The sequence below is a fragment of the Ascaphus truei genome, unplaced genomic scaffold, assembly GCF_040206685.1.
Source record: "Ascaphus truei isolate aAscTru1 unplaced genomic scaffold, aAscTru1.hap1 HAP1_SCAFFOLD_742, whole genome shotgun sequence".
Taxonomy (NCBI): Eukaryota; Metazoa; Chordata; class Amphibia; order Anura; family Ascaphidae; genus Ascaphus; species Ascaphus truei.
Window position 1 is genome coordinate 158379 of NW_027457077.1, and position 20932 is coordinate 179310.

The following is a 20932-nucleotide window of genomic DNA, read 5'->3' on the forward strand; positions in this document are numbered from 1 at the left end:
GGGGCGTGGGGGTCCAGTATTTTTGGACAAGCCACCTGGCAACCCTAGATATAAGGAGTGTAAAGCTTTAAAAGTGAGAAGAATTGAGTGTGAGATGTGGGATTTGATCGGAAGCAAAGAGATTCCAGGAGGGGAGACGCGGAGACAGATTTAGGAAAGAGCAGAGCGATTCAGCCAGCGCATTAAGGATAGATTGTAAGGGAGACAGGTGAGAGGTAGGAAGGCAGGACAGCAGGAGGTTACAGTAATCACGGGAGAGAATGAGGGCCTGAGTCAGAGTTTTAGCTGTCGTGCAAAAGAGGAACGGCGTATCTTTGTTATATTATTGAGGAAAAAGCGACAGGTTTTAGAAACGTTTTGAATGTGAGAGAGGAGTCAAGTGTGACCCCTAAGCAGCGTGCTTGGGCTACCGGTTGAATGATCGTATTTTCAACAGTAATGTGGAAGGAGCTAGTAGGGCCAGGTTTGGGAGGAAATATAAGGAGCTCTGTTTTTGCCATGTTGAGTTTAAGGCGGCGGAGGGCAAGCCAGCATAATATAGCAGAGACATTCAGAAACTTTTGTTTGTACAGCAGGTGTAGAAAAGTAAATTTGTGTGTCGTCAGTATAGAGGTGATATTTAAACCCAAGAGATTGTGTACAGAGAAAATGGAGTTCCGAGGACAGAGCCATGGGGTACCTCCACAGAGAGATCAATAGAAGAGGAGGTGTTAGCAAAAGAGACACTGAAAGTACGGTGGGAGAGGTAAGAGGAGATATAGGATAGAGCTTTGTTCCGAATACCAAGAGTATAGAGGATGTGAAGGAGAAGAGGGTGGTCCACGGTGTCAACTGCTGCAGAGAGGTCAAGCAATTTTGGCAGCATGGAGGTCATCAGTTATTTTAGTGAGGGCTGTTTCTGTAAAGTGAGCAGTGCGGAAGCCAGATTGTAGAGGGTCTAGGAGAGAATAGGTGTTGAGAAAATGGAGCAAGCGAGAGAATACAATACGTTCAAGGAGTTTAGAGGCAAAAGGCAGGAGGGAGACAAATCGATAGTTTGAAAGACAGGCAGGGTCAAGCTTGCTGTTTTTGATTAATGGTATGACTGTTGCATGTTTGAAGGAGGGAAAGGTACCAGAGCAGAGGGAGGAGTTAAAAATGTGTGTGAGCGTAGGGATTAAATAGTCGGAGCAAGAGGTTTTAGGAGATGGGAGGGAATGGGGTCAAGAGAGCAAGTGGTAGAGGGAAAAGAGATCAACAATGACACATCCTCCTCTGAGACAGTGGAAAAAGAGTCAAGGAAGGCAGGAGCAGAGTTAGGAAGAGGTGTAGGATGGGAGGAAGAAATAGAGGGGATGTTCTGGCGTATGGATTCCACTTTTTCCTTAAAATAGTCAGCAAACTCCTGAGCTGAGATGGAGGAAGAAGAGGCAGCTGAGGGTGGTTTGAGTAGTCAAAGACAGAAGAGTCGGCATGGGCTAGACTTGTGCGGGTTGATTAGAGAAAGTAGGCTTGTTTAGCTTGCGAGAGGGCAGAGTTGAAACAGAATAGCATAAAGTTTTAGTGAAGGAAGTCTGCGAGTGTATGACATTTCCTCCAGTGGCGTTCATAGGAACGAGTGGAAGAACGCAGCATGCGCGTATGGGAATTTAGCCAGGGTCTGGGGTTAAAAGGGCAAGGACGGCAGAGAGAAAGCGGGGCATGTAGATCAAGAGAGGAGGATAAGGCAAAGTTGTAGTTCCTGACCAGGTTGTCAGGGTCTGTAACAGAGCTGAGAGGAGAGGGAGGAGCGTAAAGTGGATTAAAAGTCTGGCACTGTAGGTAATAGAGCGCAGGTTTCTGTAGAACCGAGGGGTAGCTGGAGGTGGAGAAGAGGAGAAGCTAGATTGAGAAGATGAGGTGATGGTCAGAGAGGAAAAGGGGAAATCGGGGTGAGAGAAGTTTTTAGTGAAAACCAGGTCTAGGTACTGGTCATCCTTGTGGTTGCTGGTTCCTGTCCACTGTTGAAGGCCAAAAGAAGAGGTTAAAGAAAGCGGGAAGTCCATGGGAGAGAAGTGTCATCAATGTGGCAATTGAAGTCTCCAAGGAGAAGAACATGAGAGTCTGAGGAGAGAAAGAAAGCCAGGATTCAAAGTGAGAAAGGCAGAAGGGGAATGAGTAGAGGTAGGTGGACGATAGATGACCGCCATGTGGACAGGGAGAGGAGAGAAGATCTGGACAGTGTGAGCCTCAAAGGAGGGAAATGCAAGAGAGGGAGGAATAGGAAGGGTATGGTAGCGGCAGAGAGAGGAGCAGGAGCCCCACACCTCCACCCCTGCCATCAGGGCGCGGAGTGTGGGAGTAAGAAAGGCCCACAGGACACCTGCAAGCTCATATTGAACACCCAAAATAACCACAACATATATATAAGCATATAGGTGTCACAGAGGAGTGCTACGGAGCATGGCGATATATATTTAAAACCAGAGACAGAACATGAAACACCGACAGAGCTCAGTGCACATCCAGTGAAACCTATACACGGTACAGTGCCTAAATATATATGTATAGATATCTATTAAATAAAATGGTCTTTTAGTTTAACATTTTGGCCAAAGTGTTGTAAGCCCCTGAGCCACTACACGGCAGACCATATCTCAAGTGGTTCCAAGTCTGATTGAAGCTTTTATTAACCTGTATTCCATAGCATCTCACACTCTCAGGGGAACTTGCTTGCTTGCAGTATGATTGTGACAAATCTAAGAGTGCTTTTCCTGGTAATGTACAGGTTAATAAAAGCTTCAGTCAGACTTAGAACTATGCAACTAATTTTGACAGATGTATTATAAATCATTCTTCCTGGTAATGCACAGGTTATTAATAATTGATATTAGTGTTAGGGACCCTTGAGATGTGGTCTGCCGCGTAGTGGCTCAGGGGCTTACAACACTTTGGCCAAAATGTTAAACTAAAAGACCATTTTAATTAATAGATATCTATACATATATATTTAGGCACTGTATCGTGTATAGGTTTCACTGGATGTGCACTAAGCTCTGTCTGTGTTTCATGTTCTCTCTGTTTTTAGAAAGAAAGGCCACCATAAGAGGGCAGCTTCCAGAGCAGAGTCAGACTGAGTGAGTCAAGTCTCAGTTATAGCAAATAGGAGCAGAGTGAGAGAGAAAGAAGTTATGCAGAGAGGAACTTGTTAGAAAGGGAGCGAGCATTCCAAAGGGCACAGGAGAATGGGAGAGAGGAAGGAGGGTGGCAGGGGATGGGTATGAGGTTAGATGGGTTGACACCACAAGGAGTAGAAGTTGCATCAGGCAGATGAGGACAAGAGGATGTAGAAATAAGTGTCAGGAATCAGGGCACACGCCGCCCTCGGCACTGCCCTTCCCTACCTGTCCGGGTAGCTGCGGTTTCCTCTGCTTCTGCTCTGCGTCGTGGAGCACCCCCCCCTCATGCTTCCCCATGGCTCTTGCATACGCCGCCGACTCTACCGCGTCCGCTCCGTTTAAAGGGCGTGCATCACACAGCTTAATTTATTCACTTCACCGGCCGTGTAGCTCCACCCACCATCTGTCCCAGGACTCGGGCTCACGCCTCCCTGCCGCTCACCTGCAGCAAACCTGCTCATCACCATCAACCCTATCACAGAGAGCTCCTTGGATCACCTCTGCTCTGCCCCCTCCTCTGATTGGCTCTCCGGGCTTTATTACCCATGGCTCCAATACATCCTCGCTCTGCATAGTTTCGTTTGCCTTGTGCTGTTGGATACTGTGCCCAGCTCCCTCTTACGTTACCGAACCGGCTTGTCTCCCTGCCTTCTCTGGCTCCATGACCCTGGCTTCTTCTCAACCTCGCTTACCTCCCGGACCCCTCGAACTCAGCTCACGGACCCCTACAACTTGGACCTACCCTCGACCCTTGGCTTCGGACTTCCCTACCGTACCTTCTCTACGCCCAGATTTGGCAAGTACTACGACAAGTTCCTTGTATCCCTGGCCTTGGCCACGATACCAAATCCACACTCCGAGCACACCCTCACTACTGCGGGTGCGTGGTTACTCACTCTCCACCTCAGTACTGGGGGTTAGTCTTGTCTGCGGGCAGCACAGCGTGACAATAAGGCAGGGACCAGGATTAGGCGAGATATCCCCAGAAGCAAGGAGGAGAAACATGGAAAGAGGATGTGTGAGGATGATTTGTATGGGTGTGATTTAGTGCAGGCGATATAGCTATGTAGTGTCAGAAGGCGCAGGTAAGAAAGGAGTTCATGTGAACTGAGAAGTGGTGAAGGAAGGAGAGATGGAGATATATGAATAGAGTTGGCGACAAAAGGAGGCTGGTGGAAGGAAGTGCATAATTTGAGAAGTGAGGTCACAGCAAATAAAAATAGTAAAGGCGGCATCACAGCAATAGTAACGTGCTGAGATGTGTAGTCTGGGATAGATGATATCCTCCTTTCCTGCGTAGTTGAAATGCAGGAATCAGGGCCAGTAGATGTTGTCCACGTCTTTTGAACTTCCTTTTAAACTTCATCTACTTACAATGTGCTACTTGGAGATGTGCTGCATGCAGACTAAAGCTGTTCTATCTGGGGTTATATGGGCCTAGCAAGTCACCTGACAATTAGGTTCAGCCTGCTTAATTAGCACATGTGACGCCATTCAAACAAATGTTTATCCTACACAGGGTGTTTCCTTGCCTAGGTGTGAAAGCTTAATGTAATTAAGGGTTAAATGAGACAGGATTCAATGATGGATTTTACCTAGCATTGTTAAAGTTGCATATACTATAATACACTCATTGGCTGACTCGTGCACCACGTGACGTGACAGCCCTTTAATCACCAGAAGCTTGTAGCTTCGGCCGGCTGATGCGTCACAGCACGCAGTCAGCCATATTGGAAGTAGCCAGCGGGGACCTCCAGACTGGAGGCAAGGTGCTGGTGGCCCACGCGTGCCGCCGACCACAGCAAGACCTTAGCCATAGTCGAAGACATCACAATAACAGTAGAAGAGGCTCACACAGCCGTAAAGCAGCGATGGAACACAGGTTTTTAATTTACGGTAACAATCTACTGGAACAGGTCACAGTCTACTGGTTTTTTTCTCTCTCTCGTTTTCTTCTTTTCTCTGGTTTCTTATTAATTAATCTCCTCCATCTTTCCTCCATCCTGCTCCTCCTCTTCTTCTTTCTTTGAATTACCTCCTCCACTTTCCTCCTCGATTTTCATTTTGTCCCATGTCGTTATTTCTAAAACATAACATTCCATCAGTTACATAACTCCTCCTATTGCTCCATGTAACCTCTCCCTATAACTCCTCCTATTGCTCCATATAACCGCTCCCTATAACTCCACTTATTGCTTAATATAACCGCTCCCTATAACTCCTACTGTATTACTCCATGTAACTCCTCCCTATATCTTCTCCTTTTACTGCATGTAACACCTCCCTATAACTACTCTACTGTTCCATATAACCAATTTCTATAGCTCCTACTGTCCATCTTTTCTCCATCCTGCTCCATCTCCTCTTCTTTGTTTGATTGTCCTCCTCCACTTTCCTGCTCGATTTTCATTTCACCCTATGTTGTTATTTCTAAAACATAACATTCCATCAGTTAAATTACTCCTCCTATTGCTCCATATAACCTCTCCCTATAACGCCTCTAATGGAAATATCACTGTATGCTCATTTACTGTATGCTGCTGTGGAAGTGCTGTGTGCTGGGTGATAATGGTGAAAGTTGGGGTTGCGGACCTGTCTAAGACATGCAAATGAGCATACAGTAATATTTCCATTTGCTATATTGCAGTGGAAGGTTTTTGTCACTTTTTTTACCCCCCATAACTTAACCAAGTATGGTAAACCCCATCCTCATTGCTTTATTTTTGCATAGCCGATATAACCAACCCCACACTGATGAGACCCATCAATGTCGAAATGGTTGTCTGTGGGTGGGTTTACGGGCTATGCATCTTTACCCTGGCTGTGCTCAAAGCTGTGACCATGCAGCAAGCTTAAGCCTGTAGGGAACCAGGTTAAAAATGGTTTTGAAGCAAAAGGTGGCACTGTGTGCTCATTTGCATGTCATTTCCCAGAATCCCTTGCTGCAGTGGAAGTGCTGGTTGATAATGGTGAAAGGTGGGGTTGCAGACCTGTCTAAGACATGCTAATGAACATACAGTAATATTTCCATTTGAACACACACACACACACACACACACATCTATCTATATATATATAATAGATTTTGGAAACCGTTGTATGTCCCCTGTGTCTAGGGGCAATCTGATTGGTCTGTCACTCAGCCTCTGGCCAATCAGATTGCTCCGTTGCCCGCTCCCCTCTCATTGGCTTGCTTCTGTGGCCTCGACCGGCCCTCCTCCTCCTCGCACCACCGCCTGGCCACTCTCTTCTTCTCCCTCTCCCTCCTGTTCTGTCTCCTGCTGAGTCCCCCTGCCCCCGGGTATCACCCCCACCGGATATTGCCACCGGGTGTCACCCCCCCCCACTGCCCCGTGTCGGTTCCTCCTCCCTTTCCCCGGTGCCCCCGCCACCTGCGTGTTGCACGTGTGCTCCGAGCCGTCCAGCGGCCTGGCGGTGCACACACGCGCGGCTGCTCCCGCACCTCGGCCAGCTCACTGTCCTCCCGACGCCGGCTCACGCATGCTCCGGGGTGCCATGCAATGCATCCTCTGCCCCCCACGCCCGGGACCGCGGCTGCACCTCGGGCGGCTCACCGCCCTCCCGACGCCGGCTCGCACACGCTCCGGGTCGCACGGCAGCGCACCCCACGCCCGGGACCGCGAGAATGGACGGAGGGGGCTGGTGTCCCCCGGTGGGGGGGGCGAGGCTGCGGCATCCTCACTGCAGTTGTTTTGGGTGCCCGAGGACGTGTCTCACAGTGTGTGTGTGTATCACAGTATGTGTGTGTGCGTGCGTCACAGTATGTGTGCGTGCGTCACAGTATGTGTGTGGGTGCATGCGTCTCACTGTGTGCTGCTCAGGGGGGTGGGAACAGAGCTGCTCGGGGGGGGGGGGGGGAGGGAAACGGCGACCGGAGCGGCGCAGGGGGGGGGGGGGTCACGCCCGGAGCTGTGGTGAGGGGGAGGGGGTACGGTACAGTATATGTATATATACATATATATGCACACACACATATATATATATACATACATACATATATATATACATACATATATACATATATATATATACATACATATATATATATATATACATACATATATATATATATATACATACATATATATATATATATACATACATATATATATATATATACATACATATATATATATATATACATACATATATATATACATACATATATATATATATATATATATATATATATACACATACAAAACACACAAGGAGACAAATATATATATATATATATATATATATATATATACACGTACACGTTACCGTTCCAAGGATTGGTAAACAAGAGACAGCCCTCAATGTTGAAAATCAAAGTGATTTTTCAACATTGAGTGCTGTCTCTTGTTTAACAATCCTTGGAACGGTAACGTATAACTACATTCTCTATATGGGACGTGCACCTGTGGCTTCCCAACACCTATTGGAGGGCCAACTGCCTTATCTGATATAGATATATATAGATATATATAGATATATATATATAGATATATATATCTATATATATATATATATATATAGCACACGTGTGGTACTAGGTGGCGAATAGATTTTTTTGGTGATTTGTCGACCAGAGTGTGTATATATACATACAAACATAACTCATTAATAAGTGTACGAGTGAAACTATACGCTTATAGAATATAACATAACTTACCAGTAGTAATTTATGTAGGCTAAAAGGGCTGATGTGATGGCCAGAGCTGCTACCAAGCTACAAATAAGTATAATTTTGATCTTTGACATGGTCACTGTATAAAGAAGAAAAATCTTGGTCATTACCTGTGAGCAATGCACCCCCCTCCTCCGCAGTCAGCCAATCGGAGAGCGCGCACAAACCCACAGACAAACATCGTTTTTAGTATATATATGTATATATTTATATATATATTACATAACTCATTAATATTGTACGAGTGAAACTATACGCATATAGAATATTAAATAACTTACCGGTCTTAATTTATATATGCCAAAAGGGCTGATGTGATAGCCACTGCTCCGAGCACACTAATAAGGAGAAGCATTTTAATCTTTGAGGTGATCACTGTATAAAGAAGAAAAATCTTGGTTATTACCTGTGAGCAATGCACCCCACTTCCCCACCAACAGATATTGGGTAAATGGGATATGGGATTTAACCCTTCAGCGCACAAGGTGGCCCAGCAGCACAGGTGAGGGATTCCTACGTGAGACTGAGCTTTTAACCCTTTAATCACGTCAGTGTCATTAGGTGACTTTGCTCCTACCTGGGACTGACCCTTTAATGCATTAAACACATCACTGTCATTAGGTCACTTTGCTCATTAGTAGGACTGACCCTTTAATCCATTAAACAAGTCACTGTAATTAGGTCACATAGGATGAATAAAATGATTAAATTCCACAGAATCTACAGCATGTTACACTCCCCGTCACCAATTGTTTTGCTAAATGTACCCATGCCTCCTCTACTATCACTACACCATGCCCCCTCTACTATCACTACACCATGCCCCATCTACTATCACTACACCATGCCTCCTCTACTATCACTACACCATGCCTCTATTATCACTACACCATGCCTCTATTATCACTACACCATGCCTCTATTATCACTACACCATGCCTCTACTATCACTACACCATGCCCCTTCTACTATCACTACACCATGCCCCCTCTACTATCACTACACCATGCCCCATCTACTATCACTACACCATGCCTCTACTATCACTACACCATGCCTCTATTATCACTACACCATGCCTCTACTATCACTACACCATGCCCCCTCTACTATCACTACACCATGTCACCCTCTACTATCACTACACCATGTCTCCCTCTACTAACACTACACCATGTCACCCTCTACTATCACTACACCATGCCCTCTCTACTATCACTACACCATGCCCCCTCTACTATCACTACACCATGTCACCCTCTACTATCACTACAACGTACTGGCATGCGCTAACTGCAATGGCTGCTGTGACTCCCTCAGCGCATGCGCCCGCACGGCGAACATGGCAGCGCCTTGCAGTGAGCCGCAAGAGCCTCCGGCGATTCCGTCGCAACCACCCGCAGCCCCCCTTCACACAACCAGCACCTGCTGAGCACTCGCACCTTCTCGCATGCAGCGGAGGTGAGGGGAACAAGGGGAAAGCCCAGAGGGGGACCTTGGCTAGATCCTCCCCCTGGTGAAAAATACCAACGTCCCCGCTTGGGAACAGCGTAAAACAAAATAAGTTTACACAATATAAATGCAAGGCATAATATGTACAACTTATCACATGCACTTTAAACCAGATTACATAACTACGTAAACATATTTATAACCGAGGCCAGCTTAGCTGTAGCTGGCAGCTGAGACTCATAGTGGGGTGCCCCTAACTGATCGTAAGCCATTCTAGTGGGAGGGCGCCTCACTCTGACTCCTGCGAGTCTCAGTCTCTGTACTGTAGCTTCGTCGTAAGAGAGATGATCTAGAGCTTGAGGCCCTGACTCTCTCATAATGGGTGAATCGGGCTGAACAAAGTCTCTGCTTGATTGAACAAAGTCTCTATTGGGCACGAAACTGCGACTTTTGGGGTCGAGGGGGCGACTTGTTGAAGCCGCAGGTGAGGGGACTTCAGGCTCAGGCCCATTACTCGGTGCTCCTTCAGGAGGTGCCCACCAGTATCCGGTGGAATCGGTGGAGGTTCCCTCCAAAGGGTCTTGATTACTTTCAGTTATTGAAACAGGAGTCTCTGCAGACTCTTCGGGCTCAGTATTGGTAACACCTCCCTATAACTTCTCTACGGTTCCATATAACCAACCTCTATAGCTCCTACAGTTCTCTCGTCGTTAGGCGTTTTTTTTTTCCTCGTCGTTAGGCGTTTTTTTTCTCTCTCGTCGTTAGGCGTTTTTTTTCTTCTCTCGTTTGTTGTTTTTTCTCACGTTTCTTATCAATCAAACTCCTCCTCCTCCAACAGCATCTTTCCTCCATCCTGCTCCTCCTCTTCTTTCTTTGAATTTCCTCCCCAATTTGAATTGTTTCCCACTCATTATTTTATTTCTAAAGCCGAGGTGGGCAACCCTGTCGCCATTCGCCACTTGTGGAGAATTGGCAATCAAAGTGTGGCGAATTTTAGTTTCTCAGTGTAATGGGAAGTGTGGGGGGCAAACGCGAGTCCCGCAGGAAGCGCGATCCCCTTGGCAAGTGCGAGTACGCCGGCAGTGACGGCGCTAGTGCAGAGGGGACGGGCCACGGACGGAGGAAGGGAGGTGAGTGGTGGAGAAAGAACAAATGAGAGAACAGTGGGGGCCGAGCACACACCACGGCAGCGACTGTGCCACAGACTCCCGTTTCGGTGCTGTGCTAGGCAAGGTAAGAAGCTGGCTCGAGATGATCATGAAATTGGGGTGGGGGGCATGATGGGAAATGAGATGATGAGGGGGGAAATGAGATGATGAGGGGAGGGGGTGAAATGAGAGGATTATGAGGGGGAGGTGAAATGAGATGATGATGAGGGTGGTGAGAAGATGATATGATGATGCTGGGGGGGAAATGAGATATGATGATGATGAGGGGGGAAATTAGATGATGATAATGATGAGATGATGACGAATGCGCAACATAATACCTCAATATTTACATGGTGTGGCTATTTTCAATTCTAATTCGCCACCCCTGTGGCTACATTGAAAAATAGGTTGGTTGCCCATCCCTGTGCTAGTGTCTCTTATCTTTTTCTTAGTTTCTCTTAGTTTTTCTTTGTTAAACTCCTTCAGTTTTTCCCTTATCCTCTTTTCCCCCCTCCTGCTCTTTTTCCCCCTTCTTTTCATCCAACCATTTTACATGTTTTCTCTTTTTTTCTTTTCTTCCTTTCCTTCATTTTCGCCCACTCTCTCTTCTATCTTCAGTTCTTGAACTACCTCCCCCATCTCTTCTTCTTCCACACTCTCTTTTTGCTCTGTAGCTTTCTCTCCCCCATCCATCTCCTCTTTCCCAATTTCAATTTCATCCATCTTCATTAGTTCTAAAGCATAACATTCTATCAGTTACATTACTCCTCTAAATCCTCACCCAATAACTCCTCCTATTGCTCCCTATATCCTCACCCAATAACTCCTCCTATTGCTCCATATAACCTCTCCCTATAACTTCTCCTACTGTATTACTCCATGTAACTGGAGCCGTAGATTGCGCAGCTCCTCCTCTCCGGTTCATAAACCGGATAGAATCGGGATCGATCCTTGCACCATTTCAAGGTACCGGCTTGTCATGAGCTGCTTGGCCTCATCCAGGTCCCTATAACTCCTCTTATTGCTCCATATAACCTCTCCCTATAACACCTACTGTATTACTCCATGCAACTTCTCCCTATATATTCTCCTTTTACTGCATGTAACCCCTCCCTATAACTTCTCTACTGTTCCAAATAACCAATTTCTATAGCTCCTATTGTTCCATATACTGTAACCCATCCCTATAACTTCTCCAGATCCTCCATATAAAGGATGGACTATAGCTCCTATTGTTCCATATACTGTAACCCATCCCTATAACTTCTCCAGATCCTCCATATAAAGGATGGACTATAGCTCCTATTGTTCCATATACTGTAACACATCCCTATAACTTCTCCAGATCCTCCATATAACTACTCTCGATAACTCCTCCTGTTGTTCGCTGTAGCCCCTATAATTGCTCATATTGATCCATATAACCACTCCCTATAATTCCTAATTCTCCATATACTGCATTCCCTGTAACTCCCAATGATTTCTCCATATAATTCCTTTTATTGCTCCATACAACTTCTCCCTATTGCTTCGTATAATTGCACCCTATAATCTCCTCCTTTAGCTCCATATAGTGATGCCCCTTTAACTGCTTATATTGCTCCATATAATGACGCCCTATTATTCCATATAGCCATTCCCTTTAACGCCTCCTAATGCTCCATATAACCTCTCCCTATCATTTCTCCTATTGTTCTGCATAAGTGCACCTTACACCGTCTCCTATTGCTCAATATTACCTCTCCCAATAACTCCTATTGTTCCATATAACCCCTCCCTATAACTCATCCTATTGCTCGATGTTACCTATCCTAGTAACTGTTATTGGTCTATACCGTCTCTCATTATAACACCTCCTATTATTCCCTTTAGCCCAGTGGCGTATTTCCCATTAGGCCGGGGGCCTAGGGCGGCAAAATTTTGGGGTGGTAAAAATGCCTGCCCCAATATGCATTTGCTGCGCTCTCGGACCTAATGGGAATGCACTTACATGTGTCGGCCGCCTCCTTGCTGTCGCCCTATAGTTCTTTTGTAACCCCAGTGTGAAATGACGTAGCGTATGTTCCAACGTGACATCACATGGTGTCTTGTTGCCATGGCAATGTGAGGTTGCGACATAAAACGCCGTCATTACATCGCGTTACCATGGCGACGCCATGCGCCATCATGTTGATGATGTACGTCCGTGGCATCATTTGACCCTGGGGTTCCAAAGGAGATAGAGGGCGACAGCCAGGAGGCGACTGATACAGCTAAGTGCCTAGAAGTTGCGGATTTTCAAATCCGCCGCTGCATTAACGCCTCATTATAACTATTCCTATTGTACATACAGTATAACCGCTCCCTATAACGCCTCCTATTGTTCTATATAACTGCTGCCTATAATTAATCTTTTTACTCGATATTACCACTACTTATAACTCCTGTTGGTCCACCGCTCATTATAACTCCTATGATTCCATATAATCCCTCCCCATAATTCCTCCTATTGCTCCATATAGCCGCTCCCTATAACTCCTATTGTACATATAACCGCTCCCTATAACTGCACTTTATAACTCCTCATATTGGATAAACGTTTCCCTCTAACTCATCCCCAAATTCCAAACTGACACACAAAATATGAGCAAATGATCCTAATATATATACTGTATGGGGTTTTATAGACCCAGGATTAAAATCTCTCATTTAGGAGCAGTTGAACTGTAAAATACAGCATCATATTTGTGTTACCTCTTGGGATGGCAGCTGGCATGCCGTTCTTTTCATCATCAGCCTTTCTGTTTTTCAGGCTAAAAAGAGTAAAAATGGTTAAAACCAGCACATCAACAAGAATTTACAGCACACTTTTGGCCGCAGGGCCAGGCGCGTTAGAAGAGAACTCACTATGACCCAGATACACAAAAGTGTGCTAAGCTTTAGCATGCTTTACTCCCACTCATATGAATGTGAGCTGAGGCAGGACCTGGGCCTAATAGCTAGATTAGGGGAGGAAAAAGCCACCCCAGTTGTGGGCACTCAATCCCCCTCAGTGGTGAAATGGTGATAGATAAAAATGATCTTTTAATAGGTAAAAGTAAAATAACGGAGTAACTAACCGACGAAAGACAAACACCAAAATGCTGCCGTCTATTGAAGTGCTAGAGTGAGCAATGTGCTAATGTGAGCAATGTTTAGGATGATATTAGCCTACATAAGCCAGTCCAAATTACATATGATCAAGGCAATAATGGCTCCTTATTGGAGTTGCTAATATAGGATTGAGCCTATTATTGTGTTAGGAAGTGTACTTAAAATATACTGTAGCTTATGTGTCTGAAGTAATAGCTGAACCGGCACTTGTCCAGGGATAGCTTCAGGCCTTCTTTGCCCAGTCTAACTAACACCTTCAGGAGGCGGTCCTCGTGATCTTCGAGAGTTCTTCCGAACAAAATTATGTCATCGAGATAGACCAGACACTCGCGAGGATACATATCCCCAATGGTCTTCTCCATCAGCCACAGGAAAGTCACTGGAGCTCCAAAAATGCATTGGGGCATTCGGGTAAACTGATAGAACCCGAGGGGGCAGACGAACGCCATCTTCTCCTGGTCTTCAAAGCTCATGTGTACCTGGATCTCAGGTCCAGCACGCTGAATTTCTGGCTTCACGTCAGCGCATTGAGGATCTCCTCTATCCGCTGCAGAGTGTACTGATCAGGTATGGTACGCCTGTTCAGGGTTCGGTAGTCCACGCAGAGGCGAACGGACCCATTTTTCTTTCGTACCACCACAATCAGAGAGGCGTAGGGACTTCGGAAATTCGGTCACTATGCCTGCTGTCTCAATCTCATTTAGGACATTTCTCACGTCCTCTACATCTCTGGGGGCGATACGTCTGGACCGCTCACGGAAGGGAGCGGTATTATTCAGACGAATCGTGTGCTGGGCGTTCTTGCTGCAGCCTACGTCCATCTCACTAGTGGAGAACACCTCTTGGCGTTCCTCCAGCTGGGCACTTAGCCGTCTCTTCCAGTCTTCTGACAGGGTCGATTCCCCGAAATCAAACTGTAACCCAGCAGGCTCATCTCGCACGGTAGCGGCGTTTACATGCGCCCTGGTTTCCAAGTGGGTGACTGGGTATATCCTACCCAGTCTCTGACCGATTTCCAATGGCACCGGATGCGGTGAGGAGGTTCTGGATGGATACCTTAACTCTCTCCGGAATGGAGGATCTCCACTCCCGTATCTCTGGAACCATCTTGTGCCCTCTCTTGATGTCCTCCACGGGGGTGGTCTCGAGATAAGTATTGTTCGTCTTCGTTACGGTTTGGATAGGCAGTGACTGCTTCCATGTGCCTCACTCCCCCTGGTGGAATCTCGATCAACCCCTCCGTGTGATTGAAGATTTCTCCATAATTCTCTTCTGCCTCGACCCGGTAGCACTTTTCTTTGAGTACCGGATGGATCCGTAGAGAAGATAGTGGCAGTTCACCCGTCTCGCGAAGATATGCCCGAATTACTGCCCTCACCACGTCGGCGTTGGTCCCCAATATGATGGGGGAACATGTGTGTTCTCGGGGCTCAGGACATATCAGGGCCTCCACTTCCATGGGATGGGTCTTGTTCGTGTTTAACTGAGGTATGTCCATTCGTACTTGCACCACACCTTCAATGGGGTAGTCCTCGTTACTCAGACCCCACAGCTTCATCTTGTCTGCCGACTGCAAGGGCAGATGATTAAGATATTTATCATAGATGGGCCGGTAGATGGTCACCTGGGACCTGGTATCCAGCAAGGCCGACGCCTTCCACGTGGACCAGGATGAGGGCAGTCGGTCCCACTCTACTGTAAATGTTCTGTTGGGTTGCTTCGTCAGGGCAGTCCTCCGGTTCATTATCCGCCAGCTCTGGTATGGTTCCAAGAGATCGTGGCGCTTTTAGACGTAAGGGTGTCGCCTGTACTACGTAGGACTTGGCCACCCAGTGGTGGGTGTGTTGGACTCTGGGCAGTTCCTAGAGACATGACCGGATCAGTCACAATGATAGCAGCGGATATCATTCTGGGCCTTGAGGGCAGGATTAGAAGCCAAACTCCTGGTTTCATTGGGGGCGGAAACCGGCACCACGGGAAGAAAGATATCTTCGGCACCTCTCGCCTCTTTAGGCCTCGAGGCCTTTGCTTCCTTGGTCTCTTCCTTACATGATTCTTTCAGTTTGTTAGGGGCGTGCAGATACGTATAAGAATCATGCCCTTTCACCACCCTCAGTAGATCTTCCACCGTAGGAGGCTCACCTTGTAGTAAGGAGCATCAAATCATTATAACAATATTCCGTCACACGAATTATTTTCGGCGGAACTCATTTACTTCGCAGGCTTTCATGATTTTGTAGGTCCCAGAAAACCAGCTGGATCCGCTGAATAAATTTGGTAGGTCTTCCCCCTCTTTTTGGCGAAGATGATAGTACTTGGACCACAGCTCACTTTCATAGTCTTCCACGCCACAGGTCCGTGTCATGAAGCCATCAGCTTTTGCGCCTTGACCTCGGTATGCTGATCTCTGTACATCTTCATCATTGTAGATGCGGGAGGTCTCAAGACACTCCATTATCCTCCGTAAAAAGACAGTGTCTGGGCAGGACCATTCCTCCAAAACTTGCAATGTGGAGTCCTTCCAGGCTTCGAAGGTCTCTTCGCCTGCGGAAGTAGGTTTTATCCCTGAAAAGTTTCAGCTTATAAGATTGCTGCGAGGGACGGGATTGGGTCTTGGTGACTCCCAGCTGCTGTATGGCTTTTGCCAACATTTGTATGTCGACGGCACGGAAGGAACTGGGGCTACCCATACTCGAGCGGCAGTTAGAACAGGCTATGACACAGCATCGTCTCCACAAAGGCTCTCTGAGGGCGAGGGAGACAGTCGCATAGCAACCTATTGCAAGTCCGTGCGAGAACTACAGGGTTCTGATTTTACAGGCATTTCGGAGTAGATAATGGGACACCCGTTACTGAGTGCTCCATGGAGCCAAAAGTTGGATGGGCCTTCTTCTATTAAATCTTGTTCCCCAATCACTAAAACTGGGCACCACACTCAGTCTGCTTCTGTGCGGCGGCCTAGGAGTTTTGCATCTCGTAGGCCTGGGTACTGACCCAGTAAGAGGCATATGTCATAGGTGGAGGTGTTAGCGGGGACCTGTCCAACAGCAAGCGTCTGTTGAGGCAGGACTTGTCTCTTCAACGCACATTCATAAACCTCCTGGCGGGAAGGTAATGATAGGGCGAGCGACATCATTTAGTGACTAAGTTCGGGCACATCAGGTCTGAATCTCAGCAGCGCCTCCAAATGTAGCCCTGTTTCCCCCTAAACTGGAAGGCTACCGTTGCTGCCGCTACCGGTTGGCTCACAAAGGGCCTAAGCGTCCGCCACTGGGAGCCTGGGGTGATATACTTAACGTCTCGGTGCAGCGCCTCCACCTGCATAGGATCCCAACGTAGTGGGAGGAGCCCCTCACAGGAGCCAATAATAATAATAACACACAGATTATAATAATAACTTTTACTGCAACACATGTATATTTTACAGGTTTCTACTAAATGCTAATAAGATACAGCTACCCTCCAAGCCATGCACGGCCGTACCCACCACCACCACCATGTTCCCCACACCGTGTCCTTAGTGTCCCGGACCCATCCCCATGTGTGAGACAGCGCTGCCCCTTAGAATAAATGTACGGTTGGTGCACTTGGCGTATTTAGGTACCTGCCGGGTGCTTCAGCACCCGGACGCGCCGACAACAGGGTAGATTGGATCCACTTATCCAGCGATGAAGGTCTGTGATGAGTCCGCCTCCGCTTGGGGTGGTATCCGGTTGGAGGGTCCCACCGTGATGATAGTCTCTGTGCAGCAGGTGTCTAGTCCCAGACCACCTGTAATCAGGATGCAGCCACGTCCTGAGTGTGTCCCTAACTTTCAATCCTACAGAGGCAGTGTCCCTATCTTATTGGCCTGTCCCTGTAGTAACCACAAGCTGAGTTGAGTCGGGCCTAGCTGGGGCCTACTGGGGGTAATCTGGCCTAGTACGGGGGCCCCAGACCCCTACACTGATGGTATCCCCGCTCCAACTCCTTGGTCCCCAGCACGCCAAATGTAACAACTCTAGCCGCAGGGGATTGTGGCAGCTCCATTGGCTGTGTCTGATCATGTGTGCTTGCAGCCCCAGTGGCTGCTGGGAGTTGTAGTCCCCGCAGAGCATGGCCACCGCATGCGCCTAGCGTACAGCGCATGCGCCAACTGCAATGGCAGCCGCAACTCCCACTGCGCAGGCGCTCGCATGGCAAACATGGCGGCCCCATGCAGAGAGCCACCGGAGCCTCCGGCAATCCCCCCTTCGCATCACCAGCGCCTGCTGAACACTTCCGCCTTCCCGTACGCAGCGGAGGTGAGGGGAACAAGGGAAAAGCCCAGAGGGGGACCCTGGCTACATATACATAGGGGGGGTGGAGGGTGGGAAGGTTTTTTGTATTTGGGGGGAGGGTGAGGATTTTTGGTATGGGGGGGGGAGAGTGAGGAAGAGAGAAGTTAAGAGTGAGATGGAGGGGAGAGAAAAACATGGGAAGGGGTGAAATAGAGGAGCAGGGAATCGAGGTGTGCAATGGAGGGGCTTGCAAGACCGCCAACACGGAAGTGGGGGCTCATAACTCTAGTCGTGGGTCTCGCAAAATCCGTCTGTGGCCCTGTGTACAAATGAAAGTATACGCTTATACAATACTACATAACTCATTAATAAGTGTATGTGTGAAAGTATTTGGCGTATAGAATATTACATAATTCACTAATAAGTGTACGTGTGAAAGTTTATGCTTGTAGAATATTACAGCACTCACTAATAAGTGTACGTGTGAAAGTTTATGCTTGTAGAATATTACAGCACTCACTAATAAGTGTACGTGTGAAAGTATACGCTTATAGAATATTACATCACTCACTAATAAGTGTACGTGTGAAAGTATACGCTTATAGAATATTACATCACTCACTAATAAGTGTACGTGTGAAAGTATACGCTTATAGAATATTACATCACTCACTAATAAGTGTACGTGTGAAAGTATACTCTTATAGAATATTACATCACTCACTAATAAGTGTGAATGAGAGAACGTGGGGGTGGAGAACACACCCCGGCGGCTACCGCGCCCCAGACTCCTGTTTCGGTGCTGTGCTAGGCAAGGTAAGAACCTGGGTTGAGATGTGGCTCGAGATGATCATGATATTGGGAGGACAGGGGGGCGGGGGGCCCATGATGGAAAATTAGATGATGGGGGGAAATGAGAGGATGAGGGGGGAAATGAGATGATGAGGGGGTAAAATGAGAATGAGGGGGGTGAAATGAGATGATGATGAGGGGGGGTGAAATGAGATGATGGGGGGGGTGAAATGAGATGATGGGGGGGTGAAATGAGATGATGATTATGAGGGGAGGTGAAATGAGATGATGGGGGGGGTGAAATGAGATGATGGGGGGGTGAAATGAGATGATGATTATGAGGGGAGGTGAAATGAGATGATGATGGTGGGGGGAAATATGATGATGTTGATGGGGGGGAAATTGAATATTTATTGAAATGTAGGCCATCTATTTATTTTTTTACAAAGGAATTGTACCGCAGGCCAGTGGGGACCCACCCGAGGCCCCCAGACGCCTGCGGGAGCAACTTGAGGACCCCCGGACCCACGATCGGACCACCCGAGGACCCCCAGACACCCATGAGGCTGACCTGTGGACCCCCAGGCACTTGCAGGGACCATCCGGGGACCCCTTGTGTGGCCCCCGGACACACCCGCGCGGAACCACCTAGGACACCACCCGAGGGTCCAAAGACACCCGTGGGTTCCACCCGGGGACCCCCACATCCTCTGTTATCAATCATGTATTAAAATAAATGTTTTTATGTGGGGGCACAGGGGGTGGGTTGTGTATTGATGCTTACTACATATTTTAATATACATTTTAAAACTAGTGTAATGAGCAGGGGGTCTCTGGAGAAGAACCTTGTTGATTTCATGTCCGGGGACCCTCTGCTTCCCGAGATACAGGGGGTCCCGGGCCTGAAATCAACACAGTTCTGCTCCGGAGACCCCCTGCTCACGTACACTAGTAATAAAATTAAATAAAAAATAATTAATTTCCGGCGAGATCTGCGCAGGGAAAGGCGGCTCTCTCTCTCTGCAGCAGAATCAACTCGCCGGGTGAGCCCTTTTCAGAGAGTTGATCATCTCGTCGCTGGCTACTCTCCATTTGTTCAAATGTTGATATCACTGATATTCGGGGTTTTCTGCATACCGTGATAACATCGCTGTCAAAAATGGAGATTTAAATAACCTGGCGCTTTTTTTCTATTGGAGCTTAGTGCATTGACTCCAATGTGTTTATGCTGACAGTACCTACCTGTCACTGTGGAGTGGGGGGGATCCATCTTGGGCCCTGGCAGCAGACACTGGAGGTTCTAACTGCAGTGGCCACACCCCCACACTCTGCAGTCACAGCCAGACCCGGCTTCTGTTCTCTTCCCTGCTGGCTCCCGAAATCCTCTGAAGCTTAGGCCCCGGTGTCGGTGCCGCAACGCGGCAGCTAAGGCACCAAGCGGGCCCAGACCCATTTAGGGTCGGTTCTTGTCCCTTTAGTGCATGCCATAGCGTGCACTGCAGCAGGCACCGGGAACCTATCCTAACCCCGCCCCATCCCTCTGCAGACCAGGGCAGACCTGGCCTCCACTCTCCTCCTGCTCTCCTCCCCACCGGCATTCTGTGCTCTTCACGTCAACTTTGAAAACCGGGACAGATGGTAAAAACCGGGACATTTTAAAGAATGTGGGGGCACCTGGACAGACCTACGTCTGGTCACCCTATCTAGGACCATTGTAATAATACTAGCCATCACTGGTATCGTGACCACATATAGCCGCAAATCTTTAGTCTAGGTACTCCGTATTTAAGTTTTTAATGCAATTTTTTTATCAATTGCACACTTTCTGAAGCCTCTGCTGTCAATAGCTGAGAGGTTTAGTGCACCAAGTGTGATTTTATATCACTTTGGGGTTTTATTTTGATAAAATCCATAAATGGGAAGTGTGGAGAAAAATGATTATAGGTATTATTAATCTAATAAGTACCTGGTCCAATCTACAAATAGGAATATTGCTATGTTAGACTCCACTTTATTTGGATGCAGGTGCAATTAATGATCTGCTTTATGTATTTGTTCATGTTTATACGTGTGTTTTGTCCGTGGATTGGCCATAGATTTATTATAACACTAATCTAACATTAATTTTATTATTACCGAATAAAAGGTTTTTACTATGTACATTAATACTACTATACTTTACTTCTATGAGTGCATTCTAAAGGGAATCTGTTCTGTCCTGTGTATAATCCTATATATGTCCCTATTGCACCACAATGCTTACTATTATTATTATTATCTATCATTAGGCTGATGTGACAGTTAAATCCCCCACC

General features: G+C 47.2%; 1 protein-coding gene across 1 annotated transcript; it reads right to left on the reverse strand.

The window, feature by feature from the left end:
• Positions 1–7815: 7815 nt before the first annotated feature.
• On the reverse strand, positions 7816–20927 carry LOC142486109 (uncharacterized). Its single transcript, XM_075584781.1, has 3 exons — positions 13168–20927; positions 8112–8205; positions 7816–7909 (listed from the first exon to the last, which is right to left on the reverse strand). The coding sequence occupies exon 1, from the start codon at positions 15308–15310 to the stop codon at positions 14624–14626; it is 687 nt and encodes a 228-aa protein (XP_075440896.1). The 5' UTR covers positions 15311–20927; the 3' UTR covers positions 7816–7909; positions 8112–8205; positions 13168–14623.
• Between the last annotated feature and the right edge of the window lie 5 nt (positions 20928–20932).